Source organism: Amblyomma maculatum, chromosome 6, assembly GCF_055883805.1.
Source record: "Amblyomma maculatum isolate TAMU_Amacu chromosome 6, ASM5588380v1, whole genome shotgun sequence".
Taxonomy (NCBI): Eukaryota; Metazoa; Arthropoda; class Arachnida; order Ixodida; family Ixodidae; genus Amblyomma; species Amblyomma maculatum.
The window spans coordinates 8,409,859-8,434,227 of NC_139349.1; the positions used below are offsets into that span (position 1 = coordinate 8,409,859).

Here is a 24,369-nt window from a genome sequence, read left to right on the forward strand (position 1 = left end):
ATACTTCTCGCCTCACTAGCAGGCTAGGCAAACGAAAGGTATTATTTTGTGTTCCATTCTTTTTTTTTTCCGCATATTACACCTGTACTATGGTGGCTAGAAGGGGCAGTGTGACGGGCGGAAGCCAGCGAGGTTGACAGGGGAGCGATGAAACCTATAGATGGCGCTACTTACAACTGGTGTGCAGCCGTCGTGGCTGTTGAAGCTTGTGGCGGCACAGGGCATCAGGCACGCGCATCGCATTTGAATTTTTATTCTGATGCGCAATACCAACATGATGAAATGTCTGCAGATCGGAGATGAAAAGGTGCATTGTTTTCTCTATCAGTGCGCGCAAGAGGAGTTTAGCGACGCAATTTAAGAAAAGCAGGGTTTAACGCATATATCAGAATATTAATTCTGTACGCGTTTGGTTTTCGCTAAAGGCTTGATAGCGCAAGTGAACATGGACAACGAACGCGGACAATTCGGAAGGGTGCAGTGTAACGGACAGAAGCCGGCGAGGTTCACAGGGGAGCGATGAAACATATAGATGGCGCTACTTGCAACTGGTGTGCAGCCGTCGCGGCTATTGAAGCTTGTGGCGGCACAGGGCACCAGGCGCGCGCGTCACATTTGAATTTTTATTCTGATGCGCGATACCAACATGATGAAATGTCTGCAGATCGGAGATGAAAAGATGCTCCATCAGTGCGCACAAGAGGAGCTTAGCGACGCAATTTAAGAAAAGCAGGGTTTAATGCATATTGCAGTTCGGCTGCAGCCACCGTAAATATAATGAGTGGTCACAGAAAAAAAAAAGACGTACTAGCAAATTAGTTCTCAGCGCGCTACGACACGCTAATAATTAGACAAGCGTAAAACAGACAGGATGAACAGAGCGCTGTCTGTTCATCTGTCTGCATGCGCCAGCAACATGCCGTTTATGGCTACATTACTTGGAAGCTGTAGCTCAAGAATAATAGGTGCACTTGTGGATGTTCTGGCGAACCTCATCATGAACAAAATATTTTCCATCATTGCTTTTGCTGGACAAGTCCGCAAGGCCAAAGGAAACACTTCGTTATACAGCAAAGAAATCATTTGCACGAAATGTCCACAAGAGCATAAATGTTTATTATTTTATTAATACAACAGTAATCCAGATGCAGGCATCAGACCGAGCAAACAATTAATTAATGGCTCTGCTCCGAATTCACTCTGTTTAACTTCAAATGTTTCTGGCACTCCTTTTGAGGAGCCTTGCCCTTATTCAAATAGTAAAAAAAAATGAACCCACAGCACCACAAACTGGAAACATTTTGCAGTAACCTCTTTACGATGCAGATCGCACGCATCCCACTTGATGGAGTTTGTTAGACTGCTGAGAAACTGCACAAAATCATGCACCCTGAAAACATAACATTCTTTTTTAACAAAAAATGTGAATGAGTTTCCTACTGCCTTCACGGCAGCCAGGACAGTTTTATGGTACAGCCAGGAACAAAAGTTTGCGGGACGGGTTTTGTGGGAAAACATTTATTTCTTTGTTGCCTCGCTAGTTTGTCTTTTGATATATTTTTTTCTTTCTGAAAAGGATGTGCATATCCCCTCGTGATTCCACACATTTCATTCTCCATAAATGCCCGACCACACACACAAAAAAAATTTTTCCACGGGCCAGGATCTCTCAAACTTTTGTCCGTGGCTGTAAAATAAGCCTCCTCTGTCAAATTGTTCCATGCACAGGGATATTAATTGCATTCAGCTGCTGCTCGGGTGACATTGAGGCCAGAACCACAATTCTGGCAAGAAATTGTGCTGGTAAACTTCTGTGTCACACATCCTGCCATGTAAAAGATAAGCCGGCTATCACTTGTTTCACCCACATTATTGTGGCCTGAACTGAAGCACAGCTGAATAATAGAGCCAGCATCACAATTTTCCCAACATGCCCTCAAATATAATTATGTCCAGCATATTAAAATATTATTTTCAACTGTTGATCGGCAGAGGCAATATAGCATAACAATTAAGTTAGGCTTGAATATTCTTCTGTTTCTGTGGACGGACAAGGTTATAGAAACTAGGGCAGTCGACAGTTACGAGAAACTGCACAGGCCTTGGGTGAAGATTTGCCCTGAGTATTCTCTACCAAACAAGCTCTCCTGACTTAGCATGCATTAGCAAACGAGATACAATTGGTCGTCAGCTCCTTGTCAGCACGCTTGATATTTCACAACCTCAGTTCGGTTTAAGCTGCATATTAAGGCGGTCTGAAAAGAGGGTTTCGGCTTTGCACGCTGTGTACCCGCTACTGCGTTTGGGTACAAAACATGTTCGAGCTTTTGCCCCACGAGTGCATGCAGCGTTGTCTAATCAGCACAAAATCACCTACTTCGCACCTCAAAAGGATCACTGTGGTACATGTGCGACTCCCAACTTCGAATCGTTCGCAGTCTACGCGTCACCAGCAGATCTCGCCCGCAATCACGCTCGATCGCACGGCAGCGGCTGGTTCTCCTTGCACACCAGAGCGGCGCCGGGAAATTTCATCGCGGATCTCGCCTCCCTCTCGCAAGACGCGAATATGTCGCCCGTCATACTGCCCCCTTCTAGCCACCATACCTGTACCTGCAATAGTTGCTGTTAACAATGCTTACGCTTGAAAAGTTAAGGGGGGAGGCTACCTTTGAATACCAACTTTTTTGTTTCTTGAGATAATTGAATGAAATTTCCAGGGTAGACTCATGGCACAGCCATTTGAATAACTGCAAAGTTTCATGGAGCTGCGCACATTGGTACTCAAGTTACAGAAGTATATCAGAATGATTCACATGGGTTCCTTGTACCATGCCCTGGTGAACTTGCAAAATGTGTTGGGACTATGAAATTCATTATGAAGGTTCCTGAATAGGTACCACAGGGCAAGACAGAGCTCTTTTTTTTTTTTTAATTTCCCTGCTGAAAAATTTTAGCAGTGCATTGAGGTTAGTGCCACTAATTGGACTCGCATTAGCCTAATTTTGATTGTTTATTATAAATTCTAGACTCAATATTTTGAAAAAATGAGCTTGTCTTGCCCTCGGAAATTTATTCAGGCACACAATAAAAAAAGCCAGGTGGGAATCCGATTAGCGGTTCCAGAGATACTGCGAGAATAAGCAACCATACCATGAAACAAATTCATTTTGAGAAAATGGCCCTTGAAGTTTAAAACAGCATTTTCAAGTCTAAAGTTTGTTTTTTACTGCAGCACGTTGTGCCTCCACCTCCCCGCTTCCCTCGGAAAGTGCATTTTCATGCGAACAGTGGACGACGCTGACGACGCGTTATCGCTTGCGATGACAGACGCGATACGGGAGGCCGAGATCGTCGAGGTTGATATGGTCGGTACAGCAGGCACACTTCGAACGCCGGCTCCTTACGTTGACGCGAAAGATACGCAGTTGGAACTGGCAGCGCTGTCGGTCTAATAGTGGTGTAGCAGAGGCAGCACTAATAGAAGCGTCTCCGCGACCGCTGGCAACGCCCTTCGCTAACTTCGCGATTCGGACGGCATTCACAGAATGACAACGTATGCAGTATTTTGAACTTCTTAACACGCATCGTGGCCGACCGTGCGACAATCCACAAGGTGCACAAAACTGTTCAAAACACGCCACCAGAATCCGTAACGAGCAATGATCACGGCGATCTCAAAATGGTGAAACGTGAAGCGATTCAGCGAGCACACAAAGAACGCCAGCTCAGTAGGCAGTAGGAGCAGACGACGCGCCGGGAAGGGGCCACCGCATCAGCGCGCGCAGCAGCCAACAGCAGTCACGTGATCCCCCGCGTTCTCACGGAGCGCGCGCTTTGTCCAATCACAGCCCGAATTCGAGACGCGGGAAGCTCAACAATCCCTGTGAGGCCCCCAATCACAAGCGAGCCATGCTTCTGCTACGCCGCGGACGCTGCCGACGAAGGCAACATGGAAAAGGGCAAGCATTCACAAACAAAACAAGATCAAGATGGCGGCGCTCGGTTCAGCGGCAGAGAAATGGCGCGCGCGCGAAATTTGGGTACTTTTGCTGTTCGCTCGCGACGCTGGGGCTGCCGCGCCCAGTTGTATGTTTAATTTAAAGCAGTTCCACAATGAATTAGGCGTTTACAATTACAGAAAAGGTAGTTTATAACATATACAGCCGAGATATGTACTTTTTGAAAAGCAGACTTTTTCGCAATTTTTTTACTTTCAAAGCCCGCGTCCCCCCTTAATGCATTTCTCTTCGTAGTTGGCTAAAACTCATTTTTCTGTCATGAGTCGATTGCAAAAAAATGGCTTCTGGCCATGCCGGCATAGGACCCGAGCCTGAAGACAAACTTGAAGAAAGCATGAAAGTTTGTCTTATCAAAAGTTTGTTTTATTATATAAGGTATTGTCACATGGTGATGACAAGGTTGAAAACAGCTATCAGGGATGAATCTGGTGACTTCCGGCGCTGCATTTTCCATCACATACACAAGAGATTACAACAACACATCCACACTAATGATGCGCATGCAACCAGAGAGATGGGTGTCACACCTAAATTAACTCTTTATTGGGCTGATTTGCACCCTCAAAGAAACTAAGTGACTTGGTAGCAGTGATAACAGCTAGTGTGCTCGTTAGTAATCGATCTATGAATGTTTGTTGCATTCGGCAATGCTCCATTAAAGTCGGCGCAGAAACATCAAGATAAACAAGCCAAGGAATACTGGGAAGATCTGAAATAATACGGAAGCAGGTGTGCAGTCATTCTAGATTAATTGAGTGCATCGCACGCTGCAAAGAAATTATAAAGACTTATTTTGCGACACCAAGCATGAAAAGCAAAAAGCACAAGTTTTGTCTGGCCTACAATCACAGTGATAAGGCCGCATTCCAGCAGCTGTTGAAAACAACAAAATAAAGATTTCAAAATTCGCGGCAATACAGTGAAAGCTCGATAATTAGAATTTTCGTATAATTCGAATTACACTGCTTGGTCTGCCCAAGCTCCATAGAGGTCTGTGTACAAAAATGCCCGTTAATTCGAACGTGAGCCAGTTCTGCTACGGATAATTCGAACTACACCTCCGTGACAGGGTGGCATGAGGCTGCGTGCGGCCAAAACTGGGACAAACGTGAAACCAGGTAAAACCATGGAATAGTGGGCAAAACCTAACCCATGACCTGTGCTGCAGCTGGCGGCGTCGGAAGGTAGGGGGGCGGCGGCCGTGGCGGCAGCTGCTTGCTCTCTGTTCTGCGTGACATGCGAGACTTGCAACTCAGTGCTCTTTCATTGTGCCCTTGTTAATTCGTAAATAAGGATAAGTATTTGTCAGCGCTGCCCCAGCCAACATTCATTTAAGGCTATCGGACGGGCACTACGGTCAAAATAGCACTCCTCAAACCTGAACTGCATGTTGCGCAGTTTATCCCACACCTCTGTCGTGTGCGCAACGGCAAGTGTAACGAAGCACTAACGGTCTGATTTAACAGTACACCTTAATAGGTAGACTACGTTTCAGTATCGCTTTTACGAGCTTTGCGCCGTCCGCGGCAGCGGCGCTCCATTTGATGCGCACCAGCCAGCTAACGATAGCAGTTGCGCAGCGTTTCGGATAGCCATTGCGGTTCCGCTGCTGCTCCGAAAATGTGCACTCGTCAAGTGCCGTTCAGCGCATCTTGCAGTGAAGCCTCACATGCGACGCAGGCTGCTTGTGAAAAGGCACTCCCGCTACCGCGTTGCACAGTGAAGTATGAGTACCGGTAAGGAGTCGAGGCTAAAGCTTTAGTCAAGGCCGATCTGCCAAGTTTGCCTCCCCGCCCCCACACTGCTAGTGATAGCATCAAAAGATACACTGTGATGTTATCGCTGCTCAGCATCTTGGTGCACTGCCAAAAAATGAGCTGTGGGCTGAAACTGCGTGACATAGAGGGACAAACCGAATAACACTTTTTTTTTTTTTTTTTTTCAAATTCTCAGGGGCAATAGTGGGGTTTGTGTTCATTATGGGTTCATTATGCGAATGATTACAGTAAAACGACAAACATGCTGTAAAATGACTGCAGCAAAATGAACCTTACAGTTCACCTTAACTAAGTTTATTTAAATGGGAGTCCACAGTATTGGTGCTTATTCCTTGTTACAGATGTCGACAAAGAGACAACTGTCTTGGAGGGAGTTGTCATTACACCTTTGACCCAGGTGTATGAAAAGTTCACTGAAAAGAAAGATGACGAAGATATGGACCAGGAAGAAGAAGACAAGATGGAGACCCAGGAGCAGTAGTTAAATAAAAGCAAGCATTGAGACTGTCATTTGTACTAAGTGGCACTGTGGTGTTAAAACATAATTTCCATGCCACACAGGTGGCATCATTTGATGCTGTATCTTCATTCTTGTGCTTAAAACTGCCCGGTTCTCGCAAATAAAATATTCCACTGACCTTTCTGGTTTCTATTCTTGTCTAAATGAAAATGCAATTGCAGGCACAAACTTGTGTTTGCATATGGTAACAGGTTGTGTTTCTTTAGTAGAATCTGACTGTCGTAACAGTGCTCACTGTGCAGTGAAAAGAAATTATGGCTTTCTTCATTATATGAATTGAAAGGTGCCCTTCGTCATACATACAGTGAAAGGAATTTATGGTCATCTTTGAAGTAGTTATCTTAGAATAATTTCTAAACGTGTGCGAAAGGCCCCATACTGCTTTCAAGGTTGTTGAGCCAGCCACACACAACACTCCACCACTAGGTCAGTCTCCGTTTGGTTATAAGTTTAGTTTGAACTTCTTGTATTTGTATTTTTGAAAATTCAGAATGATTTTATTTCAAAATGCAACTTTTTTTTTTGTTCGTAACAGCTAGTTTCTCTAAGTTAAATATATGGTCTCCTTACGAGGTCAGTTGTAATGTTTATCTACAATATGATATATCTTATAATGAGCACTTATGTAGTGGCAGTTAACAAAATTCAGAATGATTTTATTTCAAAATGCAACTTTTTTTTTTGTTCGTAACAGCTAGTTTCTCTAAGTTAAATATATGGTCTCCTTACGAGGTCAGTTGTAATGTTTATCTACAATATGATATATCTTATAATGAGCACTTATGTAGTGGCAGTTAACACGTAAATGGCACTATATTAACCATTCCTTTACAAAAGGTAAAAATGAGGCAAATTAACTTGCATGCCACGAGACAAATTAAAGTAGAAGGTAAGTTCTAAGAACGTTGATTTCATGTCTTGCCTGCATGTTCCGCTGATTGAGAGGAAATTGCTTTCACAGCTGTCACAGATTACAGTTCCTAAAGTTGCCTGTCCTTGCTTGCAGTGGTAAAACCTATTGTTCCCTAGCCGACATGTTTAGCTAACAGATGGAGCCTCCAGACCTGCGAACTCGTATCTCAGTTTGCTGTTCAGTCTATGGAAACTTGCAACTGCAGCACTAACTTCCAAGTTACTGTTGACTTGATGCGTTCCCAGTTTCAGCATTGCCCTGAATTTTTTTTTTCCTCTGACCTACCGAAACTGGTACTAAATAGCAAACTGGTACATCCATGCTACAAATGGTAACCTTCATCTAAAAATTTTATAGCATAAATTCGGCATATTTTTGTCATGAGTTCAGATTGAAAAGCCCGACCCTTATATATGTGTGGGGTCTGGCTTTGGTTCTGGATCTGATGAGAAGCATTTTGAAGTCTCTTAACCAAGCACTTGAAATAGAGTGGTGTGCGTAGCCGAGCGTGTGGTGTTGGTGTGGGTGTAGCTTTTCACCTTATCCACACATGCAGCAAAGTGCGGTTCGGGGCACGCGTTGAAGCTTTGGCGGACACGCCACGCTTTGGTCCGCTCGGCCAAGCGACGTCAGCGCCAGGGCTGAGCGAGAGTGGATCTAAGTGAAGGCTGGCCGGGATAAACGAAGTTACATATTGGGCAGGAGCCCGTTCCACCCGTTCTTTGTTTTCATGCTCCACACCCTGCCGCTCGAAGTTAATTATCTGTGGTTCCATATATAAACGAGGTTGAAATAATGAGCCCCCTTCTTCTACTCTCGATTGATTGATTGATTAAAACTTTAATTTCCACCGATTTAGGAGGCCCCCTACTCTCCGCTCCTGGCACGCAGGCCTGAGGAACGGGGGCTGGAGCCTCCGCGACTAAGGACTGGCGAATATACATTGGTTATTCGCGGCCTCAGCCGCCAGGCGGACGGCTTTTTGCTGGTCAGCGGGGACGTCGCTTCGCAGCAGGGTTACCCAGGCTTCTCTACTTTTAAAGTTGTCCCTAGCACCCGGAGACTTGGGGCATTCCCAAAGTATATGGTCGAGGGTCCCCCTCGCTCGAAGATTAGGTCCAGCGTCGCACCTGCATTCCTGCAGGTGTGACGCAGATGTGGTTAGTATTATCGTACGAAAAAAAATTCAGTTGGCATAGGAAACTTGCGATTTCGGATAGTTCGCAGGAATATATGCTGACATAGAAGTGGCGGAAGTGACGTCACGATGCGTGATTGCATGCCATTTGGCATGTTATTTAGTTTGGCATTCTGCTTCCGGGACATCGCGCTAGAATTGCTGGCATCAGCTGCGCTAAACATACGCACGCAAAAATGATATATTATTTTAGGCCGTTACCAATGAAATGAACGCAACAGGCACAAAATGTACCTATCCGCTTACCAAAACAATAATGCGAGCTGAATAATCAGAACTGGCTGAAGGATAAATTAAAGATCGAACTCGCGCTTCACGAAACAAAGCCAGATAACGCTAACCTGAAGCCCGATCCCGCACCGACGCCCTTATCTTGCATCGAAGGAACTGTTTAAAAGCGATCGCAGGTCTTTATTTGGTGAGGCCATACAGTGGAGCAATTCTTAAAAACCGTCGAGTTATTCAATTCTCTTCTGTTGGGGCTCTGATTCCTGTTCCACCCTAAACCTGTCTGACCTTGCGCTAAGTTAGGCGTAAGACGTCACAGCGATGTTAACTACGTCGGCTGTCAAAAGGAAGCCTCTGTAAAAAAGCGGCACAGGGAGCGCGTTGCCTGTCAATGCGAATCCCGGCCGCGACGGCCGCTTTTCAATGGAGGCGAAAAGCTAGGCTTCCATGTTCTGTGCAGTGTCAGCGCACGTTAAAGAACCCCAGGTGGTCGAAATTTATGGAGCCCTCCACTGCGGCGTCTCTCATCTTGAGCTGCGTTGGGACGCTAAGCACCATAAACCAAACCGAACCAAGCAATGGTGAATTGGATTGGATTGCTGCACACTTGCCCTTTGAAAAGCGCGCTTTTCAATGTCTGCCGGCAAATATGAGAACTACAAATAAATATAAAATACATGATATGATTTAAAAAAGACCTTTCTTCAATACGCAATAATAGGGTCATCTGAATTTTTAAAGTGACGTTATTACATTATATATTCGTTCACACACATTTGTTTAATTTGACCAACAGACTTCGCAGTATCGGCAAGTTTCGGTTTTGCTTTAAGTCTGAACACTTTTCGTTGTTCTCCATAAGCAGCACGAGGATGTTTGGATGTTATGAGGTTATGGCAGTCTTGGCCAGGGTTGCCAGACTTGGCTACTTTACGCCAAATTGGCTACTTTCTGAGCCGCCTGGCGACAAAAAATTTAGGTTGGCTACTTGGCTACTTTCTGGCTACTTTTGAAAAATTTTCGCCTATTCCAACGAGCCCGTTTGCGCACTGTTCAGGATGCTCACTTATAGACAGACAGATAGCAAATCTATCAACGGTAGCGCTGCAATACAACCAACTGTGCATGGTGACGACTGTCTCCACCCTGTTTCAAAGGGGACGCTCTTAACATCCATCCACCAAAACCCCTTGATAATTTGAAAGTAGCGACACTCTCCTCCGCGCCGCGCTTTCCTCCTCAATCCGCCTTTTGCGCGAGTTTTCTGCGCATGCGCGAAGCCCCAGCGGCGACTGATGAAAACACACTGAGAGGCGTCGACGGCGCTTCTCGTCGCCGCACTCATAGCCAACGCACGGGGGCTGAAGGCGCGGTCATGTTCACAGCCTCGGTAAAACGATGCCAACCACCTGTGCCGCTCACGGCTGCCACTCTCGAGGCGTGCCGGGATGCAAGACGCGTTTTGTTAGGTTTCCTTCGGCGAGCCGCGACCTGCAACGGCGTGAAGCTTGGATTAGGGCAACCAAGCGTCAAGACGTGAATGGGCGACCTTGGCAGCCGACTGCGTGCTCTCGACTGTGCGAAAAACACTTCGTTACAGGTATGTATGCATCTAAAGGAAATGTGCATGATGAAAAGTATCTACCGGAGTTTGCACCAAGCCTGTAACCCACCAGTGATAGCCGCAATGAGCATTTGTTCGGGGCGTCTGATGGCGATGCATTTTGTCGTTTGTTTTATTTATGTGCGAAGGGGCCGGGTAGCGCAGATATCACAGGTGGCTGTGTGCGCTAGACCGTAATATTTAGCATGTTTTATCGCGACTGCCGCCTGACTAAAAAGAAGAAAAAAGGGGTGTTTGTTGTGATGCACCGCCGTTAGCGAGCCGAGTGGTTGAACTATGAGGCTCGCGAACGGCAGTGCATTAAAACTCCGTATTTTTTTTTCTTGTTAGTGAGGTGGCAGTCACGATAAAACATGCTAAATATTACGGCCTAGCGCACACAGCCGCCTGTGATATCTAAGCTACCTAGCCCTTTCGCACATAAAGATAAGAAGGGACAAAATACATCGCCTTCAGGCCCCGGTGCAACTGAAGCAATCACGCACCGAAGAAATCCTCATTGCAGCTATCACTGGTGCGCTACAGCCTGGGTGAAAACTCCAGTAGGTACTTTTCATCATGCCTATTTCGCTTAGATGCAAACATACCTGTAGTATCTGTGTTTTTGCCGCTCGGAGCATATGACGCACTTGACACTTGCACGACGCACAGTATTTTTTTTTTTAATTAAAGGCTCGCCTTCGTGCACGCCAAAGCATCCGGACTTTGTTTCTTTAATGTACGCAATCAGATGCACTTCGTTAGGGAGCTTGATAATCGTCGTCTTCGTCCAACCGTTTGCAACGGCAAGGAAACCGCCCGGCACAATAAATGAGTCTCCTGGAGGGTTCATGCTCGTTCACTTGCAGAGTGGATCGCTCTGGACGTAGAACAGGGTTGGTTCCTGACCGAGATGCGCATCCGATATGTAGGAGATTCACATGTGTCGCCAAGTTGTTGATTCCGCAGAAATCGCGGCGGAGGCAGAAATGAATGTTGGAGATCCTTTCACAACAGAATGACCATTCTCTGCGCACCGAGAACCTTTTCACCACTGCGACCACATCCGTTCTGACTCCTGAGGCCAGAAACCGGCTACAGCTCTGAATCATCCATTGCCAGAAAAATGCAGCGCGTTTCCTGCAGGTGTGCATTCCGGCCAGGACAATGCCCTTTTCACGGGGTGTGTATATGTGACTCTCTGCCGATCTTCGTGGATGAAATCCTATAGCTGCACGGTTGTAGATGACGCGAGGAGGAAGCGACGCCCATTGCACCATGCCGGCGCCGCGGTGACCGCATTGTGCTCGGTAACTCAAGACACCCCGCGCATATGCGCCGCTCAAAGTCACAGGAGACGATTCCACCTAGCTCTGCAGCATCAACAAACCCCTGGCTGCTTTGCCCTTTGAGATCCCTCTCTCTCTCTCTGCCCCCACGCTCTCCTGTCTGCCGAAAACCTGCACGCTGAGAGCGTCTCTCACGTCGAACACGGCCCGCGCTACACGCTCTTACAATACGAAGATAGTATATGCGTACGTGCGTTATGAGTGGATTGTGAAAACGCTCTACCTTCCCCCATACTGCGTGAACATGATATGCTGCAATCACTGTCACTATTTTTCGCTCCGAGGCCAAAAAAGGGGGGAAGCTTTCGCTTTCTACGTGGCCATTTCGTATGGTGCGCTTTCGCGTCGTCTGCTACACTGCCGCTCAATGTGTTTCCCGCCCGCTCCCGCATGATGGCGCCACATCCTCGCGCAAAAGGCGGATTCTCCTCGCGCGGCTAAGGTGGTGCGGCGGCTGTGAGCTCTGCGCACGACATGCTTTTTCTCCCTGGAGCCCGCCGGCCGGCCACAGCAATCAGTGAAGCGCGCGTTTTTGGGCCAGGTCTGCGCTCCAGGATCTAGTACTGCCTCTGACTTTGTACTTTTTTTTTTTTTTTTGAGCGTGAACTCCATCACCGCGGTAAAACTTCGCAAAACGAGAAAACGACCCAGGCTGGTGCTTTAAACTTTAAGATCAGAGAAAGTCAAAGCGGTCGCTTAGTCTATTTCGCTACTTTCAAGCTAGCTTGGCTAAGCATATTATATGTCACGTGATAAACCTTGAGTTTGGATCATTGGTTAATTATACACTTATTTTGACCAACTACGGGCCAAATTAAATATTTAGTAAATCGCACTTGAAACCCAAATTTGCGCTGCAGCATCGAGTCATATCCCGTTGGGAAGCTTAGGCCAAGTGTAAGGGCACTGTGGTAGTTAGCGATCCTCATTAATCTGCATTGATGAGTTAATTTTGTATAAAACCAAACTTCGAGCTAGACGATCAAGTCATATACCGCTGAAAAGCTTAGGATGAATCCAAATGCTCTGAATTAGTGATCCATATTTGCGTTAGTGAGCTATATGCAATCAAAACCACCCTTTGCATTATAGCATCGAGTCATATACCTTTCGAAAGCTTAGGTTGAATGCAAATGAGTTGTGCTAGTTATCAAACCGAATTATTTAGTGCTAATTATTTAACTGCACTTAAAGCGGAACTTTGCATTATAGATGGCCAACTAAGGGGCAAGTGTAAACGCATTATGCTAGCTAGCCAAACTTAAACATCACAACAACCGAACTAACACACTAGCTAGGCTTACCACGAACTGCTTCGAAATGTTTTTCTTTGCCCGTGCATATCTGCGTGCAGTAGGTCTTATTTAGCGTGCATCCACTGACAATAAATTTGTCATGAGTGCATCTTCCGTCCATAGGTTTGTCTCATCAGTGTGAAAGTGGCTTTTGACCTCTAGTTTGTTCACTGAATAAAATAGTTGCGCACTTTCAATGCGATGAATGAACGCGGACAACCATTCATTGACCGCAATTCGCCGAACATTATAAGGCACTGGTGTCAAGGAACTTACGAATATACTCGGTATACCTATGAAAGAATGATTTCTATATCTCTAGGCAAGGTAAACGCCTCTCGATAATGTAATATTATACTTGAAAAACCGAAGGTTCCCGTCCAACGTTTAGTAGTCATGATCAAAAAGAAGTGTGTGTGATCATGTGAACACCCCCTGCACATTGGCCGTATCCTTGATAAATCCAAACCATGATTGAGAAGGTCAACTCAACTATTTACGGCAGGCCTGAACACCGTACCTGAGTGGTTGCAGTTTCGTTTCGTCGTATTCTCCTTTTGTAGCCATTGTTCGAGACGTCCAACTCCACTAACATTTTATACTTACATTTTCGTGGACATAATTTTATGCATTTTATACTGTTTCTAATCATCACAGAGAAGTTTTTGATAACACTTGTCAATCTGGTCAGTTTAGTTTTATGTCTGTTTATATAATATCGCCGTGTTACGCAGCCAGCTTTTTTTTTTTTTTTTCAGAAAACTTCTCTGCGTGATTTAGTTGCTATAAGATGCAACTGGCATTTGTTTCTTCACGAGCGTTGGAATAAAACACTATTAAACGAATTTTTTTGGTGGTCTTTTTGCAGTGAGCGCTCTATTTACTGCCCCATGCATGACCCCATGGCTCCTTTTTGGCTACCTTTTATTGCTCTTCTTGGCGCCGTCTGCTGCGACCCGGTTGCAGCAGCGAAATGCTTCCTACAACCGGGTTGCAGGAGCAAAATGCTTGCTGCAACCCATGACGTCTTATCCGGTTTAAGAAAAACGTCACATCCGGCTATTGTTTTGTGGGTTTTGTGTTGCTTTTAGTAGCAAAATGGCTGGTCGTCGTCGTCCATGGTGGGAGCCGTGAGAGCTGGGTGCTCTCGTGTTGTACGGTACGTAAGCAATTTTTTCTATTCTTTAGATACTTCAGTATGCATGTATTGAGTCATTGCCCGCTGTCTGGAGTTCTACATTTAGTTTTCAACTTCCGTGCGTCCGAATGTTCTGTTGACGACCATTGAGCCTGCTTGGCCGGCAGTGGGCCCGAACGGCCCAAAGGTGTATTATAGAAAGTTTCAATCGAAAGCTCAACGTAGTTCGACACCAAGGAACATACGGTTAAATACCGTTTATTAGGCCAACCGCACGAAAGTCTCAGTCATGTAAAACACGCCTGACTACCAGTCTTGCGTGCGCCTGAAAACGGCGGGAAACTTGGGTAAGCTTTCCTCAGCGGTCTGGATGAATAATTAATGATTGTAACGTCTTTGAGCTGATGGAGGGACTTAAGGAGATACTAGGACATGACAAAACAACGCGTAGAAGCAGGAAAGGTGAGGATCACACAGGCCTGTGTGGGAAGCTTTTGTTTCGGTGCACCACGACGTACTAACCATTTGTGCGACGTGACCCTTTGTGTGACCCTCATTGCTGTGACGCGGTGTAGAATAATGATTTAATACCTCATTTTATGACTGCGCACTGTCAAGTGTATGCAGGGCCACTTTCCAATTGCGGTGAGGTAAGCGATTTCGCCTTGTGTTTAAAATGCATCAACATGTACTTGTCTTAATTTCTTTTGTGTGTGTAAACATCGCTTATAAGCTGACGTCTAATATTTGGTACGCAGGGATCATCCTGATATGTGTTTTGGAGTCTAGCATGGGCTTGCTGGTTGCTGAGGCTGAACAAATGGGAGGGACTATGAAAGGCGGAGGCAGCCTATGCTCCAACGCCACAACGTGAGCCCTGTACTTAATTTCAAAACAATTGTTGTGCCACCGGGACTGGTCATTTGTTTTAACTTTTACATGGGGAACATGGCACAGGTCACCAGTTTGCATAGAGTGCATGAATGAATCAAGCAAGCAAGCATTCCTGCAGCTGCAGTGTCCAGCTTGTAGTTTGCAGCCTTTTTTTCTCAGTTGCAATCAATGCGTTGCAAACAGTGTGCAATGTAACAGTTGATTCAGACTAAGAAAACCAGACTAGCTCCAAAAACAAACAAATGTTTGCACGAGATGGAAGATCAAACCACGCTTTATTGTCTTCTCAATTTGCTGTGAAAAACTGGCAAAGCTGCCTTCTTTAACGAATGATATTCCTGCACAGATTGGTTGTGTCGCTTTTTTGTGCGTGTAACAAAGTTGCTGCAATAACTTTATAGCTTTGGAAACCACTGTGAAAGATAAAATGAGGTCTGCAAGATTGGCATCAATGGCTTGCAAGACAAGCAGCACAGAATATACACCCTGCCAATTCTTTAACAGTATCGCTTGAGCGTCGACTGTCCGAGCAGAAGCAAAGTGGAAATCAGGAGAGGGAACAAGCAGGGAGATGTAATCATGCTGCTTCAGCGAGTGTTGTCTGCTTGGCTGTTCTGCTCCATTGGCAGCAACCCCTTGAATCAAGTTTCATATCGGAGTTCTGGGAGCGCTCTGCTATGTGCTTGTGACTTCAATCTGTGCAAACTTGTAACGTTCCAAATATTACACTTGTCCCTGGTTGTCTCAAGGGTTTCTTTTTTTTTTTTTTTTTTTTTTTTTTTTTTTTTTTTTTTTTTTTAAATGCAATGAAAGTACCGATACAACAATTTTTCAAAAGTATCGATGGCAAGAGTTATGGGGCATGTTGGATTTTTTATCGGAAATGTGTGTACTTTGGAGATATTCGCATGATATGCAGATACTATTGCGGCTAAAAACAAACAATGACAGCTTCTCCGGGCACCGGCATGCCTGCCAGCCAATTGTGGCAGGGTTGCTTCACATTGATCAAAGCAGCGTAGCAAACGAGGTTCACTGCAGCAGCAAGAATTGTGAGCACGCCCTCGCACTCTATTGCTTTGTCATCTCCTGCATCTTCCGGCGCAGCAGTGCAGGGCAGTCGACGGTCGCGTGGTACTGTTAAAACATTGTCCAGGTGTACACTGCCTACGGTGGTGTCCATTTCGTAGCAGAGGCAATGCCTGCCTAATGTATATCCTCTTCACTTGACGAGCAAAGAAGCATTCTAGTTTCCCTTGCTGAGAATGGGGAATGCAGCCCAATGTCGAACACTTTCTTTCCGCTCATCAGAGATCATCAGAGATTATCCTTTTATGCCAGGGGCCTTGGCGCACAGCCCGCGGAGCTGCGTGCTGCAGTCCGCCAGCTCAAAATTTTCAGCTGACGTTTTGAAAGCATTGCCACCAGCCCTAATTTCCAACTAAAATAAACTCAGATTTTGTACCAGTTAGTACGCATTCATTTTTGAAAAGGCGTTGACCACTTAATCTGCGTGAACTTTCATTTGACATCACTATGCCTTCAAAAGCAAGGAGCCAGACATCCTGCCTTCTCTTTTATTTCTAAGTGTTCTTTTTGTTTGTTTTTTTTATTTTCTTGTTGAAGATTATAAGTGTGATATTTATTAACAGGTTTACCATTTCAGTACCTCTCTCTGAGCGATCCTGAAGCTGCTTTTGTCCGGCATTGAAGTGGAAACAGCACACATTGCTTTTCTTTTGCAATAATAGGAGCGCTTGGTCTGACAAAACGAAATTTTGCTTATTTTTGTTCATTTTATTGTTATTTACTGTACTTTGTTTCCTGTTGTTTTATTACTTTCTGGCTCCTGGGTCATGAGAGAAAAAGCTTTCTCAATGCAGCCCACGTAGCAATATGAGTTTGAGACCCCCTGCTCTATGCCCATAATGGCGTGGGGATCAATGGATAATTCATAATTAGTTTGTCTGAAAGGTAATTTGTTTAGCAAAAAGCGACTATATGCCACTGGTCGGCCCAGACCCACAACCTCCGCATCATGGTGTTAGAAGTGTGTGAACGGGTCGCTCCGCACCGAACAGTAAGTGGCAATACCGATGCTCTGATTTCCGTAGGCTGCCGAGAGACTGCGTTGACTGTTGGTGGCCGCGGGTTCGCTGGGTGCCGCAAGGATTGCCAGTCAGTTCTCAACTTGCATCGGTGCACATTTTGTTTTTCTCGCTGACGCCCCCGCTCCACGCCTTTCTTCGATCACGGTATATTCTAAGTTGTAATGTAATGTAAAGTGGAAAAAAAAGTGCATTGTTCACCACTGCAATACAGGCTACGTATTCTGCAATGAAAAATGTCAGCTTTCTTCGGTGCGAAAAGATGTCAAACGACTTCAGCTATGGTGGCCGGCATACCAAGAAAGGACCGAGCTATACAGCCACTGTTTGTGAGGGGCGCTTGGAGCCCAGGTTTGTGTCCAAAACATGGACGACAGAGTTAAATGGGCATGTGCTGCAAAGCGTTGCGCGTTGGTAGCAAAGGAAGCGGTCCCCACGATATTCTCTGCCTGCCTTGCCTACCTTTCAGGCATCGAAAAGTAGAAAGCGACCCACTGAAAGGCAGCCCCAGGAACCGAAAAAAAATAGAAGATCGTCAAACCTTCTGTAGAAGCGTCAAGTGAAGGTAGCACGCGCTTCACACGACACTGTGTGGGCATGGACAGGCCCAAAAGCTGGGTGTGGCCCAACCCACGGCCCGTCTGGGCCGACACATGAACATTTTTGCTGGACTCTGAGTGGGCTTAAAGGTACGGGTCTGAGCCGGATTCGGGCTTGTACACATAGGGCCGATGTCCTTTATAGTCACTTTGTCAGAGTAAAATACACATTCGCAGCGTAGCTGCAGCGAAATGGATAAAATAACCATGGTACGCTCCGAGAAAGAAGTTTAGTCTTCTTGGCTTATTTATTTACTTATTACGGCACCGCGGTGGCTTGGTCATTAAAGCTCTCGAGTACTGAGCTGGGATACCCTAGTCTGATCCTAATTGGGAAACAGCATTTTGGTCGAAGCTGAAAGCATTGCAGGCATATACTTAACGATGGCAGTTTCACTGAAGAATCCCAGGTGGCCGAAGTGATCCGGAAGCCTCTGCTACGGCGTCCTCACACTTTGAGCCGATTTGGGACCATTGCTCCAGAGACATAGCCCTTTTGTTGTTTTTTTGGCGTCATGTACACTTTTTTTTTTTTTTTTCTCCACGTGAAAAAATTCAAAACCAAATGTGGGTATGGTTTTCATTTTAATCTGTTGATTGGAACGTCTCATAACTGAAATAGCCGCAAAGGCTTGATAGAGTTTAGAAATCTCCTTGATGATGGAATAAGATAAATCTTGAATGAGCAATTTTTAAATCGAGTCAGAGTCGTAAACAATTAGGCGTGCGCCGGCCACATTGAACGATACGAATGAATATATGAAATTACTCCCCTCGGTTACTAAGGAGCAGCAGTCAAACACCGCTCTTGCATGTTTTAAAGCGTAAAATGCCATGTGCGGGTTACGCTGGTGTGGTGCAGCGTGAAGTTCGCCTAATAAATTAGAGTAGTGCCAGGTGAGGCTGTTTCAGCTATCAGCGAGCACAGACAGTCTGGTCTGCAATAAGGCACTTCTACATATGGTCAGTTTTATACAGTCGTGCCTCGCTAATATGGACACTTTGGTTTCCGACCAAAACTGTCCATAAAGCGAGTCATCCATAATAACGAGTCATGAATAAAATGAAAAGAATTTTATTGAGAAAAAAAGAATTGTAATTAATGACTTCTTTTGTAGATAACGGTGTGCACTTGACACAAAATTTGACAGAACACCGGCAATTTTGAGTGCATTATCCTTATCATTGTTGTCTTCGAAAACTGGTAGTGGAGACTGAAGCGACTCGCGTACAATGACACACGTGATGGTGGGCTTTGTGTTGGTTTAACTTTCGAGCATGAATCGGCGTCCGATTTTCTACTCACCATCACTTTCAAAATGGGCTCGGCATTGAGCAAAGTAGCCGCTAAGTAGCTGCTTGAGATTCTTCTGAGGCGAGGAAACAGTCGAGCTGTCGATACTAGTCCCTCACGGCTTAGATTGACTGAGATGGCTTTTGCTGCTTGTGTTCACAGATTGCTTGCTTCGCGCCGACGTTCAGCTCTGTTCTTTTGCGTTTAATTCCCACCATGCCAAAATCCAGACTCCAGTTGAGGGTTACAGGCTCCTGATACTTTGCACTTTCTTGCTTAGTTAACCTTTCTGCCTTTCCGTTCTTCTGATTCTTTCTTTTTTGCCTTGTACTGTTTCCGTAAGGAAGCGAGAGAGTCAAATTGGCAAGCTGCTATGCGGAGGCTATAGAACATCCCATCTTCTTGGCGCCGTTTCTATGTGTTCGTGTAAGACAAACACTGCAAGCTGAAGTACAGTTTAGAACGACGATTAGCCGACTACGAAGAGCTCAGACCTTGTCAAGGCCGCATCGTTGACTTATAGCGAAGCCGACATGCGGACCCGCCTCAGGTGCAAAATGTGGCAGTTCGGCAGCAACAGGAACGAAAACCAGGAGCCTGAGAGGGAACCGCGCCCAGGACGGGACGCCCGGTCTCGGTTGCATGCTCGTACATCGCCTTTCTTTTGTCGCCCTACTTTGTGAGTGTGTCTTAACTCTCACCGAAAAGAGTTTACGGCTTCATGGAACACATACTGTGCTTTGGGAAAGAAAACTTCAGTTCCCACCACCACTGTATGCACTTTTCTTTCTTCCTGTCATTTCTTTCTTACGCTTTTACCGGCCTCTCTGTTCACGTCCAGCAGAATTTATTGCAACCACATGTTGCTGTTTTCCCGACTGCGGCGGCACTGCCGCTGCACCCAGAAATCTCCTGGTTCTCCCCTTTCAGGCTCTTTCTTACGCCAACCCTCGGTTTGCTGTGCAAGTTCCTCTCCGCTCTTGCGCCCCACGCTCGCTTTTATTCTTTCCAACCCCACAGGACTCGTTCAGGCATCCGGTTGTATCGGCTGTTGCGTAGGTTCGCGGGCGGCGTGCCCTTATTTAACTTGCGTTCGGACTCCTCTGCTTTTTTTTCAAGCACTGTCCATATTACCGAGACAAAAATACATGGGCCCAAGTGGGCCGTGTACATTCTTCCCCTGTCCATTGTCCAGACAGCGAGTTTCCATATTAATGAGGAATAACTACACTGAAAAAGTTTCGTCCCCAGAAAAACTGTTCATAATTCGGGTCGTCCATATTAAAGGGGGAACGACTGTATACCACTGGAGGCTAGGAACTGGAAACCTTATACAAACCACTGGGAAGGGCCAACATTCGAACGCTTGATGAGGTGCAATCTTTTTCAAGGTTGGTGTTCAACACTCGTGACGCCTCAGCCACAGATACAGTCTTGCTGCCGCAGCGGCGCCATCTTCTACATGCAGAATCAGCGAAGAGCATTGCAGCCAGAACACGTGCCGGCCCTGGCGGCGGTGCTGTTGTGAGCTATGATATAACGGCACCGCTCGCACACCACAGGACGGGCACGCCACCTGAGCTTCTTGTCTTTCTTCTACCGCCGTCACCTCCAGTTCAAGATACATTAATTCGAGAAGAATATTGGCTTCCTCTTTCTTTGATGGAGGTGGTACCTACGCTTGACGAATGGCAGTTTTGGCATGGCGTGAAGGCTACATACGCACGCTATTGGCTACTTTGCGTTTCCTCCTAACCTTTCTACGACGGCGCAAGAAGTCGCAGGGCGCTGATGCTCCGGACCAGGATGGGGGGGGTGATGATGAAGTACCAGCACCTCCAACCAAATGTTACGATACGGCAAGCCGATGAAAACAGGAGAACACAGGGCAGAGAGATGGTCGATGACAGTGAGATGGCGTTTAATGAAAAATGTTGCCGGGCCTAGCGCGAGCGCTCCTGTCCGCGCCACTGCCCGCTTTTTCTTCTTTGATGTCGTCCGTAACAATATCATTTGACTTTAGAAACGTGCTCTAAAACAATTTGAATGCTTCAAAACTTCCGTTTTATAGCTTCAAAGTGCTCGAGCCTGCTTCCACCTCTCCAAGTTGGTTTGTGGTTCAGGTCATTATTGACAGTTCTGCATGACTGAATTGATGTCTTCAGTTTGGAGTTTTGGGGAGGGTTGCATCCATTGGGAAGAGGGAAAAATGCTGGCTGAAGATAAGGAACGCAGCATTATGAAAATTCCGATTGCTATTGGGCAACCATCTCGTGGATGATGGCACTTGAAAGCGTTTTGACTGGAGGTACCCGCACTGCTTGGGCTAGGCCAGTGCAGCACTTCATCTTACAGGAGCATATGCACCTAATCTTGGTCGCATTTTGCTTGTTAACGACATGCAAGACATTGCTCTGTACAGATCATCACCTGATTTTTATCTTCAACAGCTAAATAATCTATTATTGATTTTTTGTCTTATCTGTTTCAGGGTGTGTATACTCCATTAACACACTGAATGTTGGTAGTGCTGCTACTGCACTTAAAGTCAAGTGTTGGTCTCTGTTTGCAATATTTTTTAGCTGCTATGAGAAGTAAGATGCTCGTGGACAGCCTCCTTAACAACATGAACTGGTGTATTTGTGATGGAGACCGTATATCAGACAGCCAGAGGTTTTATGATGCTGGCATTGTAGCAACTGTTGTGGTGCTGCAGTTCGATGAGGGATTTGGCCATCTTGTGGTTGTTGCCTGTTTGCTGTGGCCACCCTCAAAGTAAATAGCTGTGGTCCTGTCACATAGTTTGAGAACTTCTTGTTACTTGTATGGAAACTACTGTTTGGCACAAAATGACTTGTGGCTGCCATCATGTGCGTTATAGACATTTGGGTGGAACAGTTCCTCATTCTTTTTCACGGCCCATAGGAAGGATTTCGCAAGTTTAGAAAATGAAAAGTCCACAGCTGAATTAGTCGCAATTCTGGAATCATGCTGTGTAGTCGACAAACGCTACAATCCGAGAGCAATGCATGTCATCTAATGAACAGTGCAAGCGAAACTTCTTGGATGCAGCAGCAAATGAAAATGTGCACACATGGTTTTCAAGATGTCTCAACGTTTATTTATATGCTTCACAACCTACTAAAGCCTGCACGCTTGCGTTATACCAAAGCACAATCAGCTGTCTGTTCTGATGTCTGTGGCCAGTATTGATAACTTCATATCAGTTCTTTACTACCCATGGTGTCCATTTCTGCTGTGCATGTGCACTGCAGTGATACATTGTCACATGCATGCAGAGAGCACTAGTACTGGCCTTACTTAGGGTAAGCTTTTCGCTGTTTTGGCTTTTCTCGTTCTTGAGCTATGCTACAGGGTGCACACTTTTCTTTTTGTCTGGTTCCTTTGACGAGTCATGAATTCAGCATTCGTGCTTCTTTCCTTTTTGAGGGTGTAGTGACCATATGCAAATCCACTATTAGAATATATGAGCTGCTGCATAGTCTGCAGTCCTGTTATCTTTTTATTTAAATTTGGTACGTCTCTGAGTTTCTCTGGGTGTTTTGTTATTGTTCTGAGCTTGCATTCTTTTGTTTTTTCTCCCCATGACAGTCGATCCTGCACGTGACTGATACTAGTCGAGAGATCACAACAGCTGCCCACCTTTCAAAGCATGGCATTCCTTGGCCCAAGTTGACTGCTCTCTGTGCTACTGGCTCAACAGTGTACTCTCAAGTCTGCACTTCACTTATGAGCGTAATGGCAACACACACATGTTGGCCATAGCTTCCCATAGCTTCTGTGTCAAAATAAAGTATTCCTACTTATGTGCCTTTTCATTCATTATTAACGCACATGATTGGAGTAATAAACACTCCAGTGCCAAAACACCATGTTGACACACTCATTTATGTTTAGACTGCCAACCTTCTGCATTACTTCCCTTTTGTAACCTACCTAGAAAGGTAAGTATTTACTGTATGTGTCATAGAACCACATGTATTTGTTATTCCTTTTGAGACTGGAAATAATCCGCAAAACCAGTGAAGTAAGAAAAGTTCACAGATATGTTTCGTAGACAATTTTTAGAGGTAAGCCCAATGAAGATGTTTCGAACTGCAGGCAGGGACTGATGATAAAATGGCAAAGTGGGCGGTGTTTGTTGAATTGCATAAAATTGGTTTAATTCAGTATTTTGCAGATGAGCAGCAACTTTCTTAATTGCAATGCTTGCTTACACCCATACTGTCACCTCATGTAATGCTCAAACATTTGGCAGTGCTAATCACTTTACTAAAATATTGAACTCTTGGCCCTTCAAAGTGAATTGTGTTCAGTAGCGAGGTGACATGCTTGTAGCAATGAGATCAGATCTAACCTTGGATACCCGCTTAATACACTATTGCTGTGCCTCTTATGCTACTGGGATGGTGAAGCAGCATACTAAAAGGGCATAAAAAATAAGCGTGTGCAGTAATTCTTTACATGTAACAATAGTTCAAGCCCTCGCCTAATTTAATTTGACTGCATTAAAAGGCCATATTTACCAAAAAAGGCAATTTGAGCGACAAGGATGAGTGGCAGATAGTATGACCGGATGGACTGGTCTGTGTGATGTGAGGGCCATGGTATGGTCCAGCTGCCTACCCAAGCAGCTCCTTTGACATGAGAAAAACTCATTGCCTTTCAGAATCCCGTCAGATGTGTGAGTTGGGAGTTCATTTACATAATGTGGTAATTAGTAATTTTACAAATTGGTATGTGTGATAAAAGTGCAAACAAAGATTGGTGAGTCAACAAGTAGCCAACTAAATGTACAGGGATGAGGATACAGGAGTCGTAAATGCTGTGGCATGTTTTCCTTAACAGCGGTGCTGAAGTGCCCCCGAAATATTTGTTGCATTTGCTCAATTTATGTGTATTTCAGTTTCTGGTATAACCTTTCCCACACCTTTAGGCACAGTAATTGTAAGTAAAATTGGCAGTTAAAAAAATAGCATTGTCAAGATGACAGCGTTCCAAAAAATGGAGAAATAATAATTAAGGTACGTATAGCAGCAAAAGTTGCTACACTGTACCATCAGCATACACGTGTGATCCCAGCCATTTTTGGAACCATAAATGCAGTATTAACATCAGTAGTTTATCAATTCAGTTTCGGACTATCCTCATGTTTGACAAGATTTTAATGATGAAACCTTCAGCTTAATGCCTCCAGTAGCCTGAGTATTCTGAAGCATAGCATTGTTGCCTTACTTAATTGCTTGGCACACTTTCCAATTTTGCGGTGAGAAATTTTCTTAAAGCCTAAAAAAGTGAAAACTTTGGTAGTACTCTGTGAGGGGCAAAGCAAGGTTTTGAAAAAGGAAAATAGAGTAGATGTTTCTGAGTGGACACCCCATGTGCACTGTGAATGAAACTAATGAGCAA

The 24,369-nt window shown here is 45.3% G+C and overlaps 2 protein-coding genes and 1 long non-coding RNA gene across 4 annotated transcripts in view; all 3 read left to right on the forward strand.

The window, feature by feature from the left end:
• LOC146185020 (interleukin enhancer-binding factor 2 homolog) overlaps positions 1-6,438 on the forward strand; it is a 45,421-nt gene extending 38,983 nt beyond the window's left edge. For both annotated transcript variants that reach the window (XM_084605981.1, XM_084605980.1), the window contains exon 12: positions 6,142-6,438. In XM_084605981.1, the coding sequence (XP_084462107.1) occupies positions 6,142-6,281 (140 nt within the window). In that variant the 3' untranslated portion in view covers positions 6,282-6,438. The remainder of the gene's footprint in view (positions 1-6,141) is intronic.
• A 3,039-nt stretch (positions 6,439-9,477) lies between these two features.
• Positions 9,478-24,369, forward strand: part of LOC146185021 (SAC3 domain-containing protein 1) — a 37,145-nt gene continuing 22,253 nt past the window's right edge. Inside the window, exon 1 of the mRNA XM_084605984.1 lies at positions 9,478-9,557. The gene's annotated coding sequence lies outside the window, so the exon portion shown is untranslated. The remainder of the gene's footprint in view (positions 9,558-24,369) is intronic.
• LOC146185022 (uncharacterized) lies at positions 13,903-22,766 on the forward strand. Its single transcript, XR_014707960.1, has 3 exons — positions 13,903-14,065; positions 14,803-14,914; positions 22,552-22,766. It is a non-coding gene; the product is annotated as an uncharacterized LOC146185022 (long non-coding RNA).